Genomic DNA, 17,599 nt, shown 5'->3' on the forward strand with positions numbered 1-17,599 from the left:
CAGGAACAGAGGGGAGGGGCAGAGGGAGAGGGAGGGGCAGACTCCCGCTGAGCAGTGAGCCTGATGGGACTCCATCCCAGGACCCTGAGACCATGACCTGAGCCGAAGGCAGGCCTTTAACCTACTAAGCCACCCAGGTGCCCTGTACTGAGGTTGGAAGAAGGAATCAACTCGATTCCATTCTGTCCTCAAGGAACTCAGTTTGGTAGACTCAGTGACAGCAACTATGCTTTCCAACAGACCCTAAAAGGGCCACATGAAGGTCACTTTCCTCCATCGATACCTGGTCAGAACCGCCCGCCCCCCGGGCCGCCCCACCCACCTCTGGGGACCAAAGTGACCCCAGGCTGCTGAGGAACAGCCGATCCCCCTGGGGTCCAGAGCCAGGGCCTTGATGAGTCCGCGAACGCGGCCATCCTGGTGAGATCTGCCCTTTCCTGTCTAGGGAGCCTAGGCGACCGCCACCAAGCTCCCCGCAGGCCAGGGAGCGGAGCGCAGGCGGCCGAGCTCACCGCTGGGTGTCCGCGGGGCCCGGTAGAGGGCCCGGCCATCTGCCGTGAGGCCAGCGAGGCGCGGAGGCGGCCAGGGGCGGAGCTCGCGCCGGGGCGGGGCCGCGCCGGGGTCGGGGGAGGGGAGCCGGCCGAGCCGCAGCGCAGACCCGGGTAGGGCCGCGGCCACCGGAAGAGTCGCAGTCTCCAGCGGAGCCGGGAGAGTGGGGAGCGGAAGCGGCGGCCGCGGTGGCGGCAGGCGGCGCTGGGACCCGGGAGCGACCGGAGAACAAGGGAGCTGGCGCCGCGGCCGGCCGCCGAGCTAGGCTGAGCCGCTGGGCCGCGCCGAGGGCCGTCGCCGCCCGAGAGGCCCGGCCCGGCCGCCGGAGCAGGCCGCGCGCGGGCCGCCGGGCCCGAGGCCGGAGCCATGGGCGAGACCAAGATCATCTACCACCTGGACGGGCAGGAGACGCCGTACCTGGTGAAACTGCCCCTGCCCGCCGAGCGCGTCACCTTGGCGGACTTTAAGGGCGTTCTGCAGCGACCCAGCTATAAGTTCTTCTTCAAGTCTATGGACGACGATTTCGGGTGAGGATGGCCCCCGCCTCACCTCCGGGGGACCCCGGCCCCTCCGGCTTCTCGGGGCCCACTCGGCCAGTTTGGACTCCCCTTGCTACACTGGCTTCTGGCCCTACTCTGGATTCCAGGGGGCGACTTGGGCATTTGGGGCCCCTCTGGCTTTTTCGGAGGCTGGAGTTCTAGCCCCTTTAGGGACTCTCCTTTTACCTCTTGTGGGGGACCTAGGCCCCCCCAGTTTTAGGGGGACGTCCAATTCCCCAAGAGCAACCAGAGTTCCAAGTCCCCTTCACCTCCTCAGAGACCAGTGGCCTACGTAGACGGACACACACCCCCTCCACCCGATTCCAGAGCCAGAGTCCCCAACCTTCTGCCCGCCAGGGGAGCCACCTTTTTAGCAGAGACTTGGGGTGTTTGGCACTCGGCCTTTGCCCTCTCCATCTTTTCACCTCCCAACTCAAAGCCGTATTTGGAGTAGTGCATCCAGGGGCTATGCTGTGGGACTTTGAACTGGGGGGAGGGGGAGTTGGGGTGGCGGTTCAGGGGCCAGCAGGCTAAGGCCAGCAAGCCTAATGTTTATTTAGCTGTCTCCCCTTCCTTGTGGGGTGTTAAGGATGTTGTCAAAGAATTGGAGTGCCTGACCCCTGAGAAGTCCCCACTGGCCTAGGTGCTGATTTCCCTTCAGAATTGGGGCCTTTTTCCTCCAGATGGTGGCCAAGGGGGAGACCTTGGAAAGGGCCTCAGAGCCTGGATGGGAGGGCCAGGAAGAGTCTCTTGGTGTTCTTCATCTTCCTCTGCCTGGCGGGGTCTTCTCCACCCATCTGCAGGGCTTTGGGCAGGCGGAGTTTGGAAGCAGGGACTTCCCCTTTAAGAGGGGATGGAATGTTGGAGCCGGAAGGTTCTGTAGCAGCTGGCCTGGGAGGGGGAGCCTGGCCCATCCCCTCACCCCCCCCCCATCTCCCAGGGGACTGGGGGAGGGGGAGGCCCCCAGACTTGCCTGCCCCACACTAACTGGGCACTGGGCCTGGAGGCCTGTGGGGAAGGCCTTCCCGGGCCCTGAAGGCCTAAAGGCTGTCTCTCCAGCCCCAGCCTGAGGCCTGCACTGCCCTTTGGAGCTGAGGCCCCAGAGCTGAATGAGGGGAGACAGTCTCCTCCCTGGTGTTGATGAGTCTGGCTTCTCTTCCAGGACCCCTGCCCTCTTGGCCTGGGAAGCAAGCACCTTCTCTGTCTTCTGCCTAACATGTTTTGCTGTCATCTTTCCCCACGGAACTCAGGGTTTGATGAGCCCATGAGAGCCTGTGTGTGAGAGTGCTTTGAATGTGGGACGTGGGTCGTGCTATGCAGCTTCTGACCATTCTTGCTTCTTTTGTTGTTCCTATGCTGGGGTGGGGTACTCCTGGTGTAGTAATGATTGTCTGGCTTCAGTCCAGAGACAGACACCCCTGATGGGAAGATTCTGAAGAGGGATCGATCTGCAAGGGGTGAGAGTGAGGGGGCAGAGGCCTTGGCCTGGTAAGAGAAAAACAGAGTTGGAAGAGACCAAGATGCCGCCTCAGGGTATGGGATAGGGGAAATCAGCTAGAGTGCAGTGTGCTGGAGCCACCCTGGGACTGGATGCCTTGAGGGACTGGGATAGGCCTGTGCCTCTACCCTCAACTCACCCCTGAACCCAGTGGGCTTAGCCCCCACCTCCTAAACTTATACCTCTCTGGGCTACCTCCCACTCCCGCCAGACTGCTGTCAAACCAGGCCTAACCATAGTCATAGGAGGGTTCCCATTACATCTGCTCACGGTTGACTTAATATTGTTCTTTAAATCCAGTTCACGCTCTCTTTCTTAGCTTGACCCAATCAGTAATATGAAATCACAGGTCTGATTTTCTACTTGTATTTCTTTCTAAAATATGTTAAAAATAAATACTTAACTATTGAATTAAACATTCATTCAGGTGCACCTGAAGCGATCTTGCATACATGAGTGGTACTTGAACCATCCTTTGCAAAATATTATAGTAGACTGTTTTAACAGGATTGAGAACAAACCTAAAGGAGGAGATTGATTTTGTTTTTATCCCCAGAAGGATTATTGAGCAGGAGAGGGCTAGAGCTGTCTTGTCACAGAGAACTGGTAGCTGAGAAGTATATATATTTCATGTATTTAACAAACTCTTTTTATGGTACTTCAGTGTGCATGCACTGATCTGAATGCTTTTCAGATCTTTACTCATTCAGTCATCTTAACAGCCTTATGAAATAAGTAGTAATATCCCCAGTTTATAGATGAAGAAATGTTAAGTAACTTACCCAAGGCCACACAGCTAGTAAGTGGCAGAGCTTGGTTCTGCATCAGAAATCTGGCTCCAAAGGCTAAGACCTTAATCACACAATTGTAGGTGTTATTATTATCATCACCATTGAACAGCTACATCCTCTCTGAGGGAGATGCTGAGCCTTGGCAAACTGTAGAGGTGATAGGGCTGCCACTTATCCTAGCCCCATGAGACCAGGGTTGGGCAGAGGCCAGCGACCTCTGCTGACAGATGGGAGAGTGGGTCAGAGGAGAAAGGCTGCTCTCCAAGCTTACCCTCTGAGGTTCTGGTTTGTGAGGACTGAGGACTCCCCAACTCCCATCTGGTCTCCAGAAGTATTTGTCAAGTTAAGGTAGGCCAGACCCTCTTAAATTACTTGGGAAATGGAGGAAGAATAAACATTTTCACCACTGATGGATGCTAGAGTGGCCTTGAGCTGTGGGCGGGAGCAACATGGGAAGTTGGACTACAAACCGTGTTGCTCCCCGCTCCATGTCACATACTGCCCTGCCTCTGGGCCTTCTACCCTGAGCACACTGCTCTTCCCTTTTCTTCCCCAGGTCCAAATTGCCTCATCTGCATTTAGCTTTTAAAGTTATGATACTTTATCCCATTTATCCTTACACCTACCCAGCTCCTAGCCAGGACCTGACACCTAAGTAATACTCAGCAGATGTCTGTCCAGTGAGCACATCTGCTGTTCTTATGGTTCTGACCACTTCCCACTTGCCATATACTTGTATGAACTATCCATTGGGCCATAACCTCCAAGGACAAGGCAGGCTCCTGGTCTGGTGCTTCTTGAGGTTTATACAATGGCAAGCACAGGACTTAAAACCCACTGGGCTCTTAGCAAAGGCTTTTTAATTGAATGAACGATGATGGACAATGAGTGATGCGTAGATTTGTTTGGTCCCCGCCCTTAGAAACTTACACCTAGTTGGAAAGAGTATGGAACCTGCTAAAAATGGACACAGCTAATAACTAGCTTTTATTGTAAGCCTACGTCATGCCAACATTTACAAATCACACTTACCAGGATAAGACAAAGGTTTGGAAAAGTTAAGAAACTTCCCTAAGATAGGAGGGCTAACAAATAGCAGAATTAGAACCCAGATTGGTTCAGCTCTGCTTACGGCGTGTGTGTGTGTGTGTGTGTGTGTGCGCTGTGCAACCCTGAGCCATTCATCTCCATGGTGGGAGGGGGAGGTCTCTCTGAGGTCCCCAAGGCTGTTGCTGAAGATCAGCTGATCGTTATGAGTCAGCAGAGCCTTGGCGACCTGTCGGTGACCCCTAGAAAGAGAGGAAACATCTGTAGCATTGGAGCTATGTGGTGGGGCCTGCTGGGGGAGGGAGTGGTGGGGACTCAGCAGCAGTTTCCCACTGCAGGGAGACCCCCTCCAGAGCAGGTCAGTCTCTGCCCTAAGACCCACATACCCCATTTTCCTTTGAGCCCCAGTTCCCATATTGGACTGCAAGCTTAGGGTAACCCTGTGGCCAGCCTGGCTCATGACTCTGAGCTACCTCCATGTCCCTTCTTTTCAGCATGTTCTATCCCTAGGCTTTCTGCCATCGTGGGCTTGACCAGGATGATTAGAGCTGCTTTCCCAGGGTCTTTGTGGGGTTGGAAATGGTGGAGGAACCAGAGCTGGATGGGAGGGAGAAGGGCAGGCTCGGTCTTCGAACTTGGCTGTGAGTCCAAGAATGTGAGCATCACAAGGAGCCAAGCATGTTCCCGGCTCTGGGCAGAAGCTGCTGCAAGAACAAGGAAGGACTAGGCTTCCCAGCCTCCCTCTCTGCTCACAACCCCAGGCATGTGTCTTTCTCTTGCCCCTGATCACATCTTTCCAGCTCTGTACTCCTGGGGTGTTTGAAACAGTCTGGGGCCCTCAAACTTCTTCATTCCTTTCCCTGGCCCCAAACTGTAATCATGGTCTGACTTCTTGCCTTGATGCATCCCCAAGCCAAACTGCATGCCTATACACATCCCACCCCCTTCATGCCCCACATCACTGTCTCCCCCCACAACACCACACACACACATCCACATCACGTGTCACGGTATGAGAAGAAAATGTGAAATACCATGGAAAGACCATAGGTTTTGCAGTCAGGCAAGCTTGGGGCTGAATTCCAACTCTGATATCTTCCAGGCTCTGTGACCTGGGACAAGTTACTGAATGTTTCTCCATTTCTTTACTCGTAAAATGAGAATCTTGTCCATACAATGAAGGTGATGTGAAGATTATACATTCTAACTCTAGGGAGATAAGATGGTATAATAGGTAAGAATAAAGGCTAAAGAATCACGCTGACCAGCATTCAAATTCCAGCTTTTATTAGTGGTGTGACCCTAAGTGAATTTCTGAACTTACTAAGCCTTAGTTTCCCCATCTGTATCTGTCTTAAATGAAATGACACAAGCAAAGTGTTGGCCCATGATACATGCTTAATAAATGAGAGCAATTGGTACTATTATCATAAAGGCAGTGGAGGGTGTTCAGTAAATACCTTTTCTCCTTCTCTTTCCTAATTTCCTTAAACTCCTCATCCAAACCTCCCAGAAGAATGTCAGGATTCCCAAGAAGGGAAAGACAGAAATAAGGATGTACTTTTTCCTAGTTTAGGGTCAGAGGGAAAGAGTAAGTCTAGTCCAGAAGAGATATATTGGGACTGGGTAAAGCACTCTCATGATTCTAGGGAGTAGCCACATTCATGAGGGACAGCAATTTGTCAGGTGTAATTTGCAGTCACCTGGTAACTGAGAGGATACCCCAGGATGGCATCCGGCCTGGGCAGGGCTGATGTCTTCCTGGTGGTGCTAAAGAGCTGTCCCTAGGTGACTCCCACTTCTGCTCCCATCTGAATAGGCTTAGGCTGGTGGCATGATTCCCAGTTTAGGGTGGGGGAGCCCCTGAGTTAGGATTGTGAGGACCCTTCCATTTCCACCTCAGAAAGCTCACTTGGACACCCCCACACTTTCCCTGCAGAGTGGTGAAGGAGGAGATCTCCGACGACAATGCCAAGCTGCCCTGCTTCAATGGCCGGGTGGTGTCTTGGGTAAGAAGCCCTCCTCAACCCTTCCTCCTCCTGCGTTCCTGCGGTGGGCTAGACAGAGGAAAAGCGTTGCTAAGATTATAGCTGGTGGTTTTATACTTCAATATCGGCCTCTGCCCTGAGTTTTCTACCTGAACTCTTTCTCACCCCAGATTCTGTAGCCTTGGTGAAAGATGGGGGGCCGGGGGGAGGTGGAATATGGAGAGAGGGAGGGACAGAAACACTCATCAGAGACACAAATGTCTCCGACGCCCTTTGAGGCACTTTGCCTCAGGTTCCAGCCAACCTCTGCCTTAGACCACTGACCCTTGTTCTCTGCCTCCATCCCACTTCAATAGCTCATGCCTCCCATCCTCCCCATCCACCAGCAGTGAGTCCATTCCTCATCTCAGCTGACCTTGCATAGTCCTGTTCCTTCTACCTCCATGTCCCTTGCTTCATTCTCCCCAAGTCTGCATGCCCTGCCAGAAGCCAACCATCTGCTATTTCCCTGGTGCCCCCTGTACCACACTACCCACCCATTCTTTCCCCATCAGTTGGTGTCTGCTGAGGGCTCACACCCAGAGCCAGCTCCCTTCTGTGCTGACAACCCATCAGAACTGCCACCGCCCATGGAGCGCACGGGAGGCATTGGGGACTCCCGGCCCCCATCCTTTCAGTGAGTGTGGCCTGAGGGTGGAGCAGGCCCATGGGGGAGGGATGCATCAGCTCAGCCCAGGGCTGGGGGGAGGGAGCCCCCAGCCTGCCCCCTCTCCCACCAAGTCCTCTCTTCCCTGCAGCCCTCATGCTGGTGGAGGCAGCCAGGAGAACCTGGACAATGACACAGAGACAGACTCCTTGGTGTCTGCCCAGCGCGAGCGGCCACGCAGGAGGGATGGCCCAGAGCACAGTGCGTCTTCCCTGAACAGACACCTTCCCTCCCCACCCCCACCCACGCCTACCCCCACCGCTTCCATTCAGCTACCCACTTCTCTGCCCTTTCCTGAGCTCTGGGTATGCCTGGCCCCAGTGCAGCCCCTAGCCCAGCCCTGTGTCCTCCTTTCCCTCCTGCATCGGCATTGTGAACCCAGCTGCCTCTGTTCCCTGCAGCAACCCGGCTAAATGGAACTGCAAAGGGGGAACGGCGGCGAGAGCCAGGGGGTTATGATAGCTCATCCACCCTTATGAGCAGCGAGTTAGAGACCACCAGCTTCTTTGATTCGGATGAGGATGACTCCACCAGCAGGTGGGGCTTTGGTTTCATTGGTACTATGGGGCAGGTGACCCCCGAGCAGCCCTGACCCCATCTCCCCCCAGGATGGTGGGACCCTGGGAGGGCTGTGGGCTTTGCATGGGGGACTTGGGCCCTGTGGTGCCTCTTGTGGGGCAGGGCTGGGCCAGCCTGGTGGGGAACGACTGTGGGCCCCCCAGGTTCAGCAGCTCCACAGAGCAGAGCAGCGCCTCACGCCTGATGAGAAGACATAAGCGGCGGCGGAGGAAGCAGAAGGTTTCGCGGATTGAGCGGGTACGGGGCCTGAGATGCCTGGGTTGGGTGGGGGCAGACTGTGCCCTGTCCAGGCAGATCCAGGGTGTGTGCTTCCTTAAACCTCCTCCTATGGGGCCAGCATTTGAGCCTTTTAGGGGAGGGGTTGCTGAGGGCTCGCCTGGAGGAGGACCTAGGTGGGAGCAGTGAGTTCTTGCCAGCCCTACATGCTGCTCAGGGCCTCTGTCTGTTCCAGTCCTCGTCCTTCAGCAGCATCACGGACTCCACCATGTCACTCAACATCATCACAGTCACTCTCAACATGGGTGAGTCTGGTGAAACAACACTCTTGAGGGCCTACTATATGCCAGACACTGGGCAGACTTGAAGAGTTCAAAGAGGCACAAGATATGTTCCCTGACCCTGAGGAGCTTTCATAAACATAAACCAGTACATAAACCGATCATCTCAGTAGCTCGTGATCAGGGCTATGACAGAGACAAGCACAGAGAGCTGTGGAAGCAGAGGGATGGCATCGGGGAAGGCTTCCTGGAGGAAGTAATTTCTGATTCCTATCCCGCTTCCCTTTTTCAGCCGATGCTTGTTGCTCTCTGATTTCTGCCCTAGGTACTGTCTCTAGGAGATAGCTGGATGTCGTAAAAAGAGCCCCAACCTTAGAATTTAAGTCTGTGTTTGAATCCTGGCTTTGCCACTTAATGGCTTAGAAAAGTCACTGAAGCTTTTCGAACCTCAGTGGCCTGCTTTGTGAAATGGGATGAAGAGTCCCTGTGGCAGAGCTAGCAAGGCCTGAATGGAAGCATGCTTGACCATGCTGAACACAGGGCCCGATTCAGGTTTGATGAATGTTAGTTCCTCCCATCCCTTTCCACCCTTTTCTAATAAGGAACTCAGAATTTGGGTGGGAACCTTGTTCCTCTCTTAAGGTTGTATTACTCTCTGTAGAAAAGTACAACTTTCTGGGCATCTCCATTGTGGGCCAAAGCAATGAGCGTGGTGATGGAGGCATCTACATCGGTTCTATCATGAAGGGGGGTGCTGTGGCTGCAGATGGACGCATCGAGCCAGGAGATATGCTGTTACAGGTACCACTGCCCACTGGAGATGGTGGTGTGGATGGGGAGTAGGGAGATAATGCCTGCTCATTTAGAGGCCACTTCTTGGTAGGGGGAAGACCTGATCACCAACCTCAGCTTCCCTATCTACCTCCCCAACCCAGCTGCTTATCCCACTTCTGGCCCTCTCTCCCAGGTAAACGAGATCAACTTTGAGAACATGAGTAATGACGACGCAGTCCGGGTACTGCGGGAGATTGTGCACAAACCGGGGTATGGATGGGATGGGACATTGGGAAGGAGGGGGCAGGCATTTCTGGCTGTTAGGCAAGGGGATTGGTCTGGACTCCGTGCATCCTGCCCTCACTAGGGACACCCTTGCTTTCAGGCCCATCACCCTGACTGTAGCCAAGTGCTGGGACCCAAGTCCACGTGGTTGCTTCACACTGCCCAGGAGTAAGTGGCTGGGGGACCTAGCCCTAAAGCTGGTGCTTGGCACACGTGAACCCTGTCTCTCCTTCCTTCTGTGTTGCCCTGAACCCTCATACCTACCCTGTGGGGCCTGCCAGTGGGCAGCGTGGGCAGCCCCTGACTCTCATCCTCCCTGCAGGCGAGCCCATCCGGCCCATTGACCCTGCAGCCTGGGTCTCCCACACTGCAGCCATGACCGGCACCTTCCCTGCCTATGGCATGAGCCCCTCCCTGAGCACCATCACCTCCACCAGCTCCTCCATCACCAGCTCCATCCCTGACACAGAGCGTGAGTGTCCAACCCTGCCCCCGAGGCCCAGCAGACGAGGCCAGGTGGGAGGGACTGATGAAGGCCCACATGGAGACTCTTGCTTAAAAGTCAGAGGGGGCTGGAGAGGGGGCTGAGTTTATTCCAGCTACCTCACACTGCAGCTTCCCAGAGTGGACACAAAACCCTCACAAAACAATGTTTGCCTCTGAACCTGTATTGAGCACCCCGCGAGCCTCAGTTTCCTCTAGTAAAATGGGACTAATGATACGCACTCTACCAGGTTCCGGGGTGAGGGAGGGGGTTTTAACAAGAGGGTATAAGTGAAGCCTCGATCCCAATATGTGGCATAAAGTAAGCACTCAGCAAATGACTGCCATTTTTATTATAACACACATATTATACACTTTGCTAAGCACCTTCATTCATATTATTTAATTCTCTCTTCAAATACCCTTGGAAAATATGGGGCGCCTGGGTGGCTCAGTTGGTTAAGCGTTGGACTCTTGATCTCCACTCAGGTCTTGATGTCAGGGTTGTGAGTTCAAGCCCTGTGTTGGGCTCCACATTGGGCATGGAGTCTACTTTAAAAAACAAACAAATCCTTGCAAAATAAATATTAAAGTCCCTATTTTTACAGAGGAGGAAACTAAGTGTCCTAGAAGTCCATAATGTGCCCACCATTGGTCCATAGTTATTAGGCGATAGAGCTGCAGTGCAAACTCCTCTCCACCTAACTCTGTAGCCCCTTTCTGCCTCACCATTCTGCCTCCCACCCCCAGGCCTAGACGACTTCCACCTGTCCATCCACAGTGACATGGCCGCCATTGTCAAAGCCATGGCCTCCCCTGAATCTGGGCTGGAGGTCCGAGACCGCATGTGGCTCAAGATTACCATCCCCAACGCTTTCATCGGTGAGAGGGCCCCATGGTGGGATGAAGGGCGGGGTGGGGAGAGGTGGGGCAGGGCCGGCTGGGGGCTGAAGATCTCCCTTAGGCCACTCCTTGGAGTTGGCACCAGCCCCAGCCTTGTGGCTTCTGTGAGGTCAGATGAGCCCCAGTCAGGTGGGCCTCCCAATCAAGTGGCGGCCTTGCCCCCAGGCTCGGATGTGGTGGACTGGCTATACCACAACGTGGAAGGCTTCACTGACCGGAGAGAGGCCCGCAAGTATGCCAGCAACCTGCTGAAAGCCGGCTTCATCCGCCACACTGTCAACAAGATCACCTTCTCTGAGCAGTGCTACTACATCTTCGGTGACCTCTGTGGCAGTATGTGCCTCCCCCACCTCCTTGCTTTGTCTCCTGGCTGGGAGTGGGGAGGGGCCCCGGGATGTGGCAGCAGACCCCAGGGAGCCCACATGAGGCGTGAGCAAGGCAGCCAAGGTGGGGGCCCAGCTTGAGGCCTGACACGGGCCTCCCTCTCTAGTAGAAGCAGATCCCAGTCAGGCCTTTTCACCTGCTCTGCGTCCCCGTCTTGGGGCTGGCATTTTCTAAGTGCCTCCTCTGTTTCTGGCACCATGCTGGTTTCTTCCTTTCTTTCTTTTTTTTTTTTTTAAGATTTTATTTGTTTATTTGACAGAGAGAGACACAGCGAGAGAAGGAACACAAGCAGGGGGAGTGGGAGAGGGAGAAGCAGGCTTCCTGCGGAGCAGGGAGCCCGATGCAGGGCTCGATCCCAGGACCCTGGGATCATGATCTGAGCTGAAGGCAGACGCCCAGCGACTGAGCCACCCAGGCGCCCCGTGCTGGTTGTTTCTAAGCATCATCTCACTCTCACTCAGTCCTCACAACCCCGCCTCCTCACCTTTGAGGAGATGGATCACTATCCCTATTTCAGCTGAGGAAACAGACTTAGAGAAGTTAAATAGTCCACTCATTCTCACAGTCAGACACAGAGGAGTTAGGCCTTGGGTCCAGGTCTTTCTGGCTCCAGAGTCCTTTTTCTTACTACCATTTGGAGCTGCCTAGGTGTGTGGTGTTGCAGAAACATTATCTTAGCGAGGTCAAAGATCCTACCGTTGGCCCTGATCACCCTCCCAGCACCAAGCAGGTTCCACCAAGGCAGGACCTGGGGCTGGCTTGAGGCCCCAAGTCCCCAGCCTCCTCAGACCCTTGAGGGTGGGCTGGGCCTTGGGATGAAACTGAAAAAAACTGTCAGGGCTGAAACTGAAAAAAAACTGTCAGGGCCAGCTTGTAGAGGACTCTGCAAGCTGCCCCAAGCTTGACTTGATCCCGAGAGAGTACAAAGTCAATGAGGCTTTTTAAGGAGGAAAGGTCTGCAGGGAACCCTCCCTTCTCCTCCTGAGCATATAGACAGCCCTTGGGAAGAAAGGGGAGTCCTCAAAACAGGACAGCATTGCTCAGCCTGGGAACAGAAGCCCACTCCCAGCAGCCGCCTCTGCCTCAGGGAGCCTTTTGTCATCCCAGTGGCACTTGCTGGCTAAAGTCCAAAAACTGACTTAAAATGCTTCAGGTTAGGTTCTAGGACTAGAAAGGCTGTTGCTGCAGAGCACAAGGTCATGATGGAGGGTGCATAGGGCTTTGGAGTTGGACAGTTCTGAGTTCAAATCCTAGCTATGCCCTCACTGTGTGAACATGAGTTAAGTGACAGCCTCTCGTTGCCTCAACTTCTTGATCTGTAAGTTAGAGGTAATAGTAGAACCTATCTCAGAGCTTTTTAGAGGTTAAGACAGTGTGTATAATGCTTTTAGCACCATGTTTGGCCCACAGTACGTGCTTTAAAAAATTCTCCATTCATAAATTTAATTGATTCTAAGGTGAACATTTCTTTCACATTTCGATATCTCTGAAATTGGGGTGCATCTTATAATTAATGGCTTCTTAGACTCAATCCTGTGTGGTTATTATTATCATCATTAGAAGAAGTCAGCCCTGACCCTGAACCTCCAGGGACCCCTAAAGCTTCTCAAGACAGCTGTGGGTTTTGCTCAAGACCTATTGTTCTATCCCTGGGGCCTCCTGGGTCTTTTACCCATTGGCCAAGACCCCCCAGAGGCCCAGCTCAGGGATAGGCTGACAGGTCTTTTTCTTCTCACTGGCCAAGATCTCAGCCTCCTCAGCAGGCTCAAAGGAAAGAATTGGGGACCCCAATTCTTTGGGGGATCCCCAGGAGCCCACAATCACTCCCCTCAGGACAACAGCTCGGAGGCTGAAATAGTCACCAGCTCTTGGGGCATGAGCCAAGGCAGCCCCCTGTTCCTCACCACCACCACCCCCCCATGCTAGCTGCAGGCCTTGACAGGTTGATGGCTTAGCTGGTAGACTCCACAGACAGCCTCCGCCCTCTCAGATCCCCCTTTCCTGACCTCTTCTTCCCTGGAAGGTTGGGCTGGCTTACTTAAGGAATTGGAACAAAGGGCTCCATCTGTATCTAGCATGGCCCGTAGGGCAATTCCAGCTCTGTCAGAGCTCTGGGACCTGGTATGATGAGGTGTGAGCAAGGGGTGTCCCAGGCAGGTAACACTTCTGGTGGCCCCGTTCAAGTAGTTCCAACATTGGTGGGGGCAGCCTTGCCCTTAAGGAGTGAACAATTTACTGTGGGAGCCAGAGTCATGAAACAAGTAATGTTAATACTGTGAAGAATGAGGCCTGGCTGGGAATGGGGTAGAGGGCACAGAGGAGGCATCTAAGTTGTTCTCTTTCTGAGCCCTTTCCACCTTCCCCAGCAGCACCAGGAAATCCATCTGGACCAAGAGCCTTCTGTATGGGGAGGCTCTGAAAGGCCTATGTTCGTTCTGGCCTATAATGAGTATTTTTTTTAGTCCTAGATGAAGGGAGAGGGCAAAATTTCACCTAAATTTCCCCAAACTGCTCCCTACTCTTTATTAATGACTCACCTGGAAAGATAAGAAGAAAGTAAGCAACTCCTAGCTTCTGCTCTGGCTACAATTTGGATTGACCTCAGGTGGGTCATTTAACCTCTCTGGACTTCACTTTCCTCATCTGGAAAAAATGTGACTAATGCCCTCTTCATAGGATGGTGGTAACATTTGCATGAGGTGAAGAGCTTTGTATCGTGCCTAATGACTTGCAGGTTTGCAATACCTGTCTGCTATTTCAGCTTCCCACACTCCCCCCAAGTGAACAGAGGAGAACATTGCCCATTTAAGATTTGTGCTCCTTCTGCCAGCTTACTGAGGAAGGAGGAGAAACTGTCAAACCTTTGGAAGGGGGCCTCCCTGGGCCTGGGAGTTGGGTGTCAGGATTGGGCATTGAGCATCTGAAGTGGGGGCTTAGGGCCTTCCTGAGGAGGGTTTTCCTTGTGTGGTTTGTGTCTGCAGGGTCTCCCTCTCCACCGTCTCAGGTAGGTGGCAGAGGGGGTCTGAAGAAGTGAGAGATCTCTGACCTGTGCCTCTGCTCATTTGGAGGATAAACTACCACTGCTGTTAGGTGTCATCACAGATGTACCCCCCTCACCTAGACCGGGGACCTCTCTCTCCTGACCTAGGGGTGTGGGGGCATGGGATAGACCCAGCTCATCTGGCCCTCCCCTCCACAGACATGGCCAACTTGTCCCTCCATGATCACGACGGTTCCAGTGGCGCCTCTGACCAGGACACGCTGGCCCCTTTGCCGCACCCAGGGGCCGCCCCTTGGCCCATGGCTTTCCCTTACCAGTACCCGCCGCCCCCACACCCCTACAACCCGCACCCAGGCTTCCCAGAGCTGGGGTACAGCTATGGTGGGGGCAGCGCCAGCAGTCAGCACAGTGAAGGTAAGGTGGAGGGGGGCGGTGGTGGGGGCACAGGCGAACCCCAAGCTGCTGCTGCAAGCCCTGAGCGTCGCCCGCCCTGCGCCTGCCTGTCCCCTACAGGCAGCCGGAGCAGTGGCTCCAACCGGAGCGGCAGTGACCGGCGGAAGGAGAAGGACCCGAAGGCGGGGGACTCCAAGTCGGGCGGCAGCGGCAGCGAGTCGGACCACACAACCCGCAGCAGCCTGCGGGGGCCGCGGGAAAGGGCGCCCAGCGAGCGCTCGGGGCCTGCCGCCAGCGAGCATAGCCACCGCAGCCACCACTCCATGGCCGGCAGCCTGCGCAGCCACCACACGCACCCGAGCTACGGCCCCCCTGGCGTGCCCCCTCTCTACGGTCCCCCCATGCTGATGATGCCCCCGCCGCCCGCGGCCATGGGGCCCCCGGGAGCCCCCCCGGGCCGCGACCTGGCCTCTGTGCCCCCCGAACTGACAGCCAGCAGACAGTCCTTCCGCATGGCCATGGGAAACCCCAGTGAGTTCTTTGTGGATGTGATGTGAACAGGGCCCCTCCCCCACTTGCATCCCACTCCCGCACCCGGGCGGCTGCGTCCCTCTCTCCGTCCGTCCGTCTTTTTTACTTTGTCTGGTACCTGAAAGGGAAATAAATTGAACTAAATTCAGGCGCGCTAACTGCTCGCTGGGCGCAGCGAGGGCGGGGTGCACCCACCGATCGCCACTGCGGCCCCTAACCTGCCACCGGCCCCAGCTTGCCCCTCTGTCCACTAACCGCTGAGGGCCTTCCCAGGATCCTTCATGTTACTGGGACCCGACTTGCTGGTGCTGCTCCTTATTCCCCACACACACTTCAGGAGTTGAACCCAGCGGTGCCCTTGAGGGCCTGCTCACCCCTTTATCCCCACCTTCCCCCCCCCCGCCCCCCCCCCACCGGCACCCCCGCAGCAACCTTGCACCGTTCATTCCAGCTACATCAGCCCTCCATTAACCGTATCCCCTTGAGCATGTGTGCCAATCTCTTAACTTTTCCCCCACAGTACTGACACCAAAAAATACTTGCTTCAGCTGCCCCTCTTCCTAACTGCTCCCGCCCCGCAGTGGTGGGGGGCTGCCACAGTCCTGCACCCTAGAGCTGTAGTCACTTCCAATAACCATCTAAGCTATCTCAGCTTGTGCCTGCCTTTACTAGAAGCCCGAAGGGCCCCCTCAGTTGCCTGAGCTGCTAGTGGCTTCCAGGAAGCATATCTGCTCTACCCCTACATCTGTACTCCCATGCCTGTCCTGTGTGCTGGTTCCTTCAGACCTCTAACTCTACTAACCACTAGGCTCATCTCACCTCTGGGCCTGAAACATTTCTTTTCTTTCTTTTTTCTTCCCTCAATTTTTCCTGGGCCTGGAGCAGCCAAGAATTACGGGCTGTTTGACTTTCTGTGAGCCCCCAGCAAGGGGAGGCCCAGCCTCCGAGGAGACCAGGAACTCTGCTTCAGCAGCCCCTCAGGGCTTCCCAAGGATGTTCAGCTCCCACACCCCCACTTCAACATGTTGAGTCACTAGGCTTTTGGGGGGGGCTCCAGCCTCTCACCCATGTATGAGACTCTGTTCCCCTTTCCAGAGAGTGCCCCATCCTTATGTCTCCTCTCTCTCTATTTCTCTCTCTCTCTCTCTCTCTCTCACACACACACACACACACACACACACACACACACACACACACAAACACACACATACCTATGCAAGTTCACTTAAGCCTCAGGGCTGGTCCCTACCCAGAGGGCTGGATCTTCTCTCCCAGGTTGTAGGGCTGGTTCCCTGACTTCCCTCTCCCCTTCCTTATAGCCCTCAAGCCTCCCACACATGTCCCCATCATCTTCCTACTGGATAAAGCTCATAAGCTGGGTGTCAGTTTAGGCTCAGCAGAGGACTCCCCAAGCAACTGGCAGGTTGTTCTCACCCTGCCTCTTACCCCACACGCCCTTCCCTGATTTCATAATTACCATGATGCCCCAGAGAAAGGTTGGGCAGGGGGACTTCTGGGACTCCTACTAAAGTGCCAGGTTTTATTTTTTTACCTTATTCTCCAGTTTAAGCAAATCATGACGTTCTCTTTAAACCTCGTCTATAAGTTCTCCTGGCTTACCTAGGTGTCCATATTTTTAGGACTGGGGTGTCAAGATTAAGGATTAAGTCTTAAGCTCCAGGCTTTGGGGCAAACCAGGGTAGGGACATTTTGGCGTTCATTCATTTAACCAAGACTTCCTGGGTTTTTGGTGACCAAGGGCTGTGTTGGAAGCATGACTCAGTCTTGCCTGCCTTCTAGGAGCTCTAGGTTTGCTCCCAACCCAGGCCATGGCTTTCTCTAGCCACCACTACAGAGCTGCCTCCTATACTTTTCCTTTCCTGACTCTGCCATGTTCAACTCCCTTGAGAATTCCTCCACTATTGCTCATGCCTTCAGTGTTGGTGCTCCCAGTGTTCCATCTTTGGTTCACTTCTCTTTCCTCTATGTTTACTCCTCAAATGATGTCATCTATCCTGATGTCCTCAATTGACACTGATATGCTGGTGATTCTAAAACACATATCTTCAGCCACAATTTCCCTCCAAATTTTAGATCTGTATTACCACCCACTGGACATCACCATGGACATACCCATATGGACTCAACTCATTTCCCGCATCAAGTGTGTTCCTCCTGAATTCCAATCTTGGTTATTTTTATCACACTCTACATAGGCACACCAGCTAGTAACACTTATGGGCTTAAATTCCTCCCCATATCTTACTAGTCATTATATCATATCCATTCCACTCCAACGATCTTTCTTGAATATGGTCCTTTCTCTCCCCCCTGCCTCTACTCTAACTCACAGGAGCATGGGATTTGGAGTCAGGTTGTTCTGGGTTTGAATCCCAGCTCTACTACTTTTTGGTTTCGTGATAAGAGAGTTATTTAATCTCTCTGAGCCTCAGTTCCCTTATATGTAAAATGACGATAATAATACCTACCTCACAGGGTTGTTGTGAGGATTTAAATTAGATAATGTACGAAAAGTGCCTAGCACAGTGCCTGGCACACAGTAGAATAGGTGCTCAATAAATGGTAGCTATTATTATTATTATTATTATTATTATTATTATTATTATTATTATTTACTCTAAATGGTAGGA

The 17,599-nt window shown here is 53.9% G+C and overlaps 1 protein-coding gene across 2 annotated transcripts; it reads left to right on the forward strand.

Annotated features, from left to right (window-relative positions):
* Nucleotides 1-669: 669 nt before the first annotated feature.
* DVL3 (dishevelled segment polarity protein 3) lies at nt 670-17,540 on the forward strand. 2 transcript variants are annotated; one of them, XM_034999702.1, is made up of 16 exons: nt 670-1,076; nt 6,364-6,433; nt 6,967-7,088; nt 7,210-7,319; nt 7,520-7,655; nt 7,841-7,934; nt 8,149-8,218; nt 8,856-8,995; nt 9,162-9,238; nt 9,354-9,421; nt 9,576-9,725; nt 10,487-10,618; nt 10,805-10,972; nt 14,223-14,438; nt 14,538-14,948; nt 15,834-17,540. In XM_034999702.1, the coding sequence occupies exons 1-16, from the start codon at nt 916-918 to the stop codon at nt 15,863-15,865; spliced, it is 2,157 nt and encodes a 718-aa protein (XP_034855593.1). In that variant the 5' UTR covers nt 670-915; the 3' UTR covers nt 15,866-17,540. The 2 variants fall into 2 exon arrangements, with proteins under 2 accessions (XP_034855593.1, XP_034855594.1); XM_034999703.1 differs by lacking the exon at nt 15,834-17,540 and having other exon boundaries at nt 671-1,076; nt 14,538-15,096.
* Nucleotides 17,541-17,599: the final 59 nt, after the last annotated feature.

This window comes from Mirounga leonina, unplaced genomic scaffold, assembly GCF_011800145.1.
Source record: "Mirounga leonina isolate KUSES-001 unplaced genomic scaffold, KU_Mleo_1.0 Mir_115, whole genome shotgun sequence".
Taxonomy (NCBI): Eukaryota; Metazoa; Chordata; class Mammalia; order Carnivora; family Phocidae; genus Mirounga; species Mirounga leonina.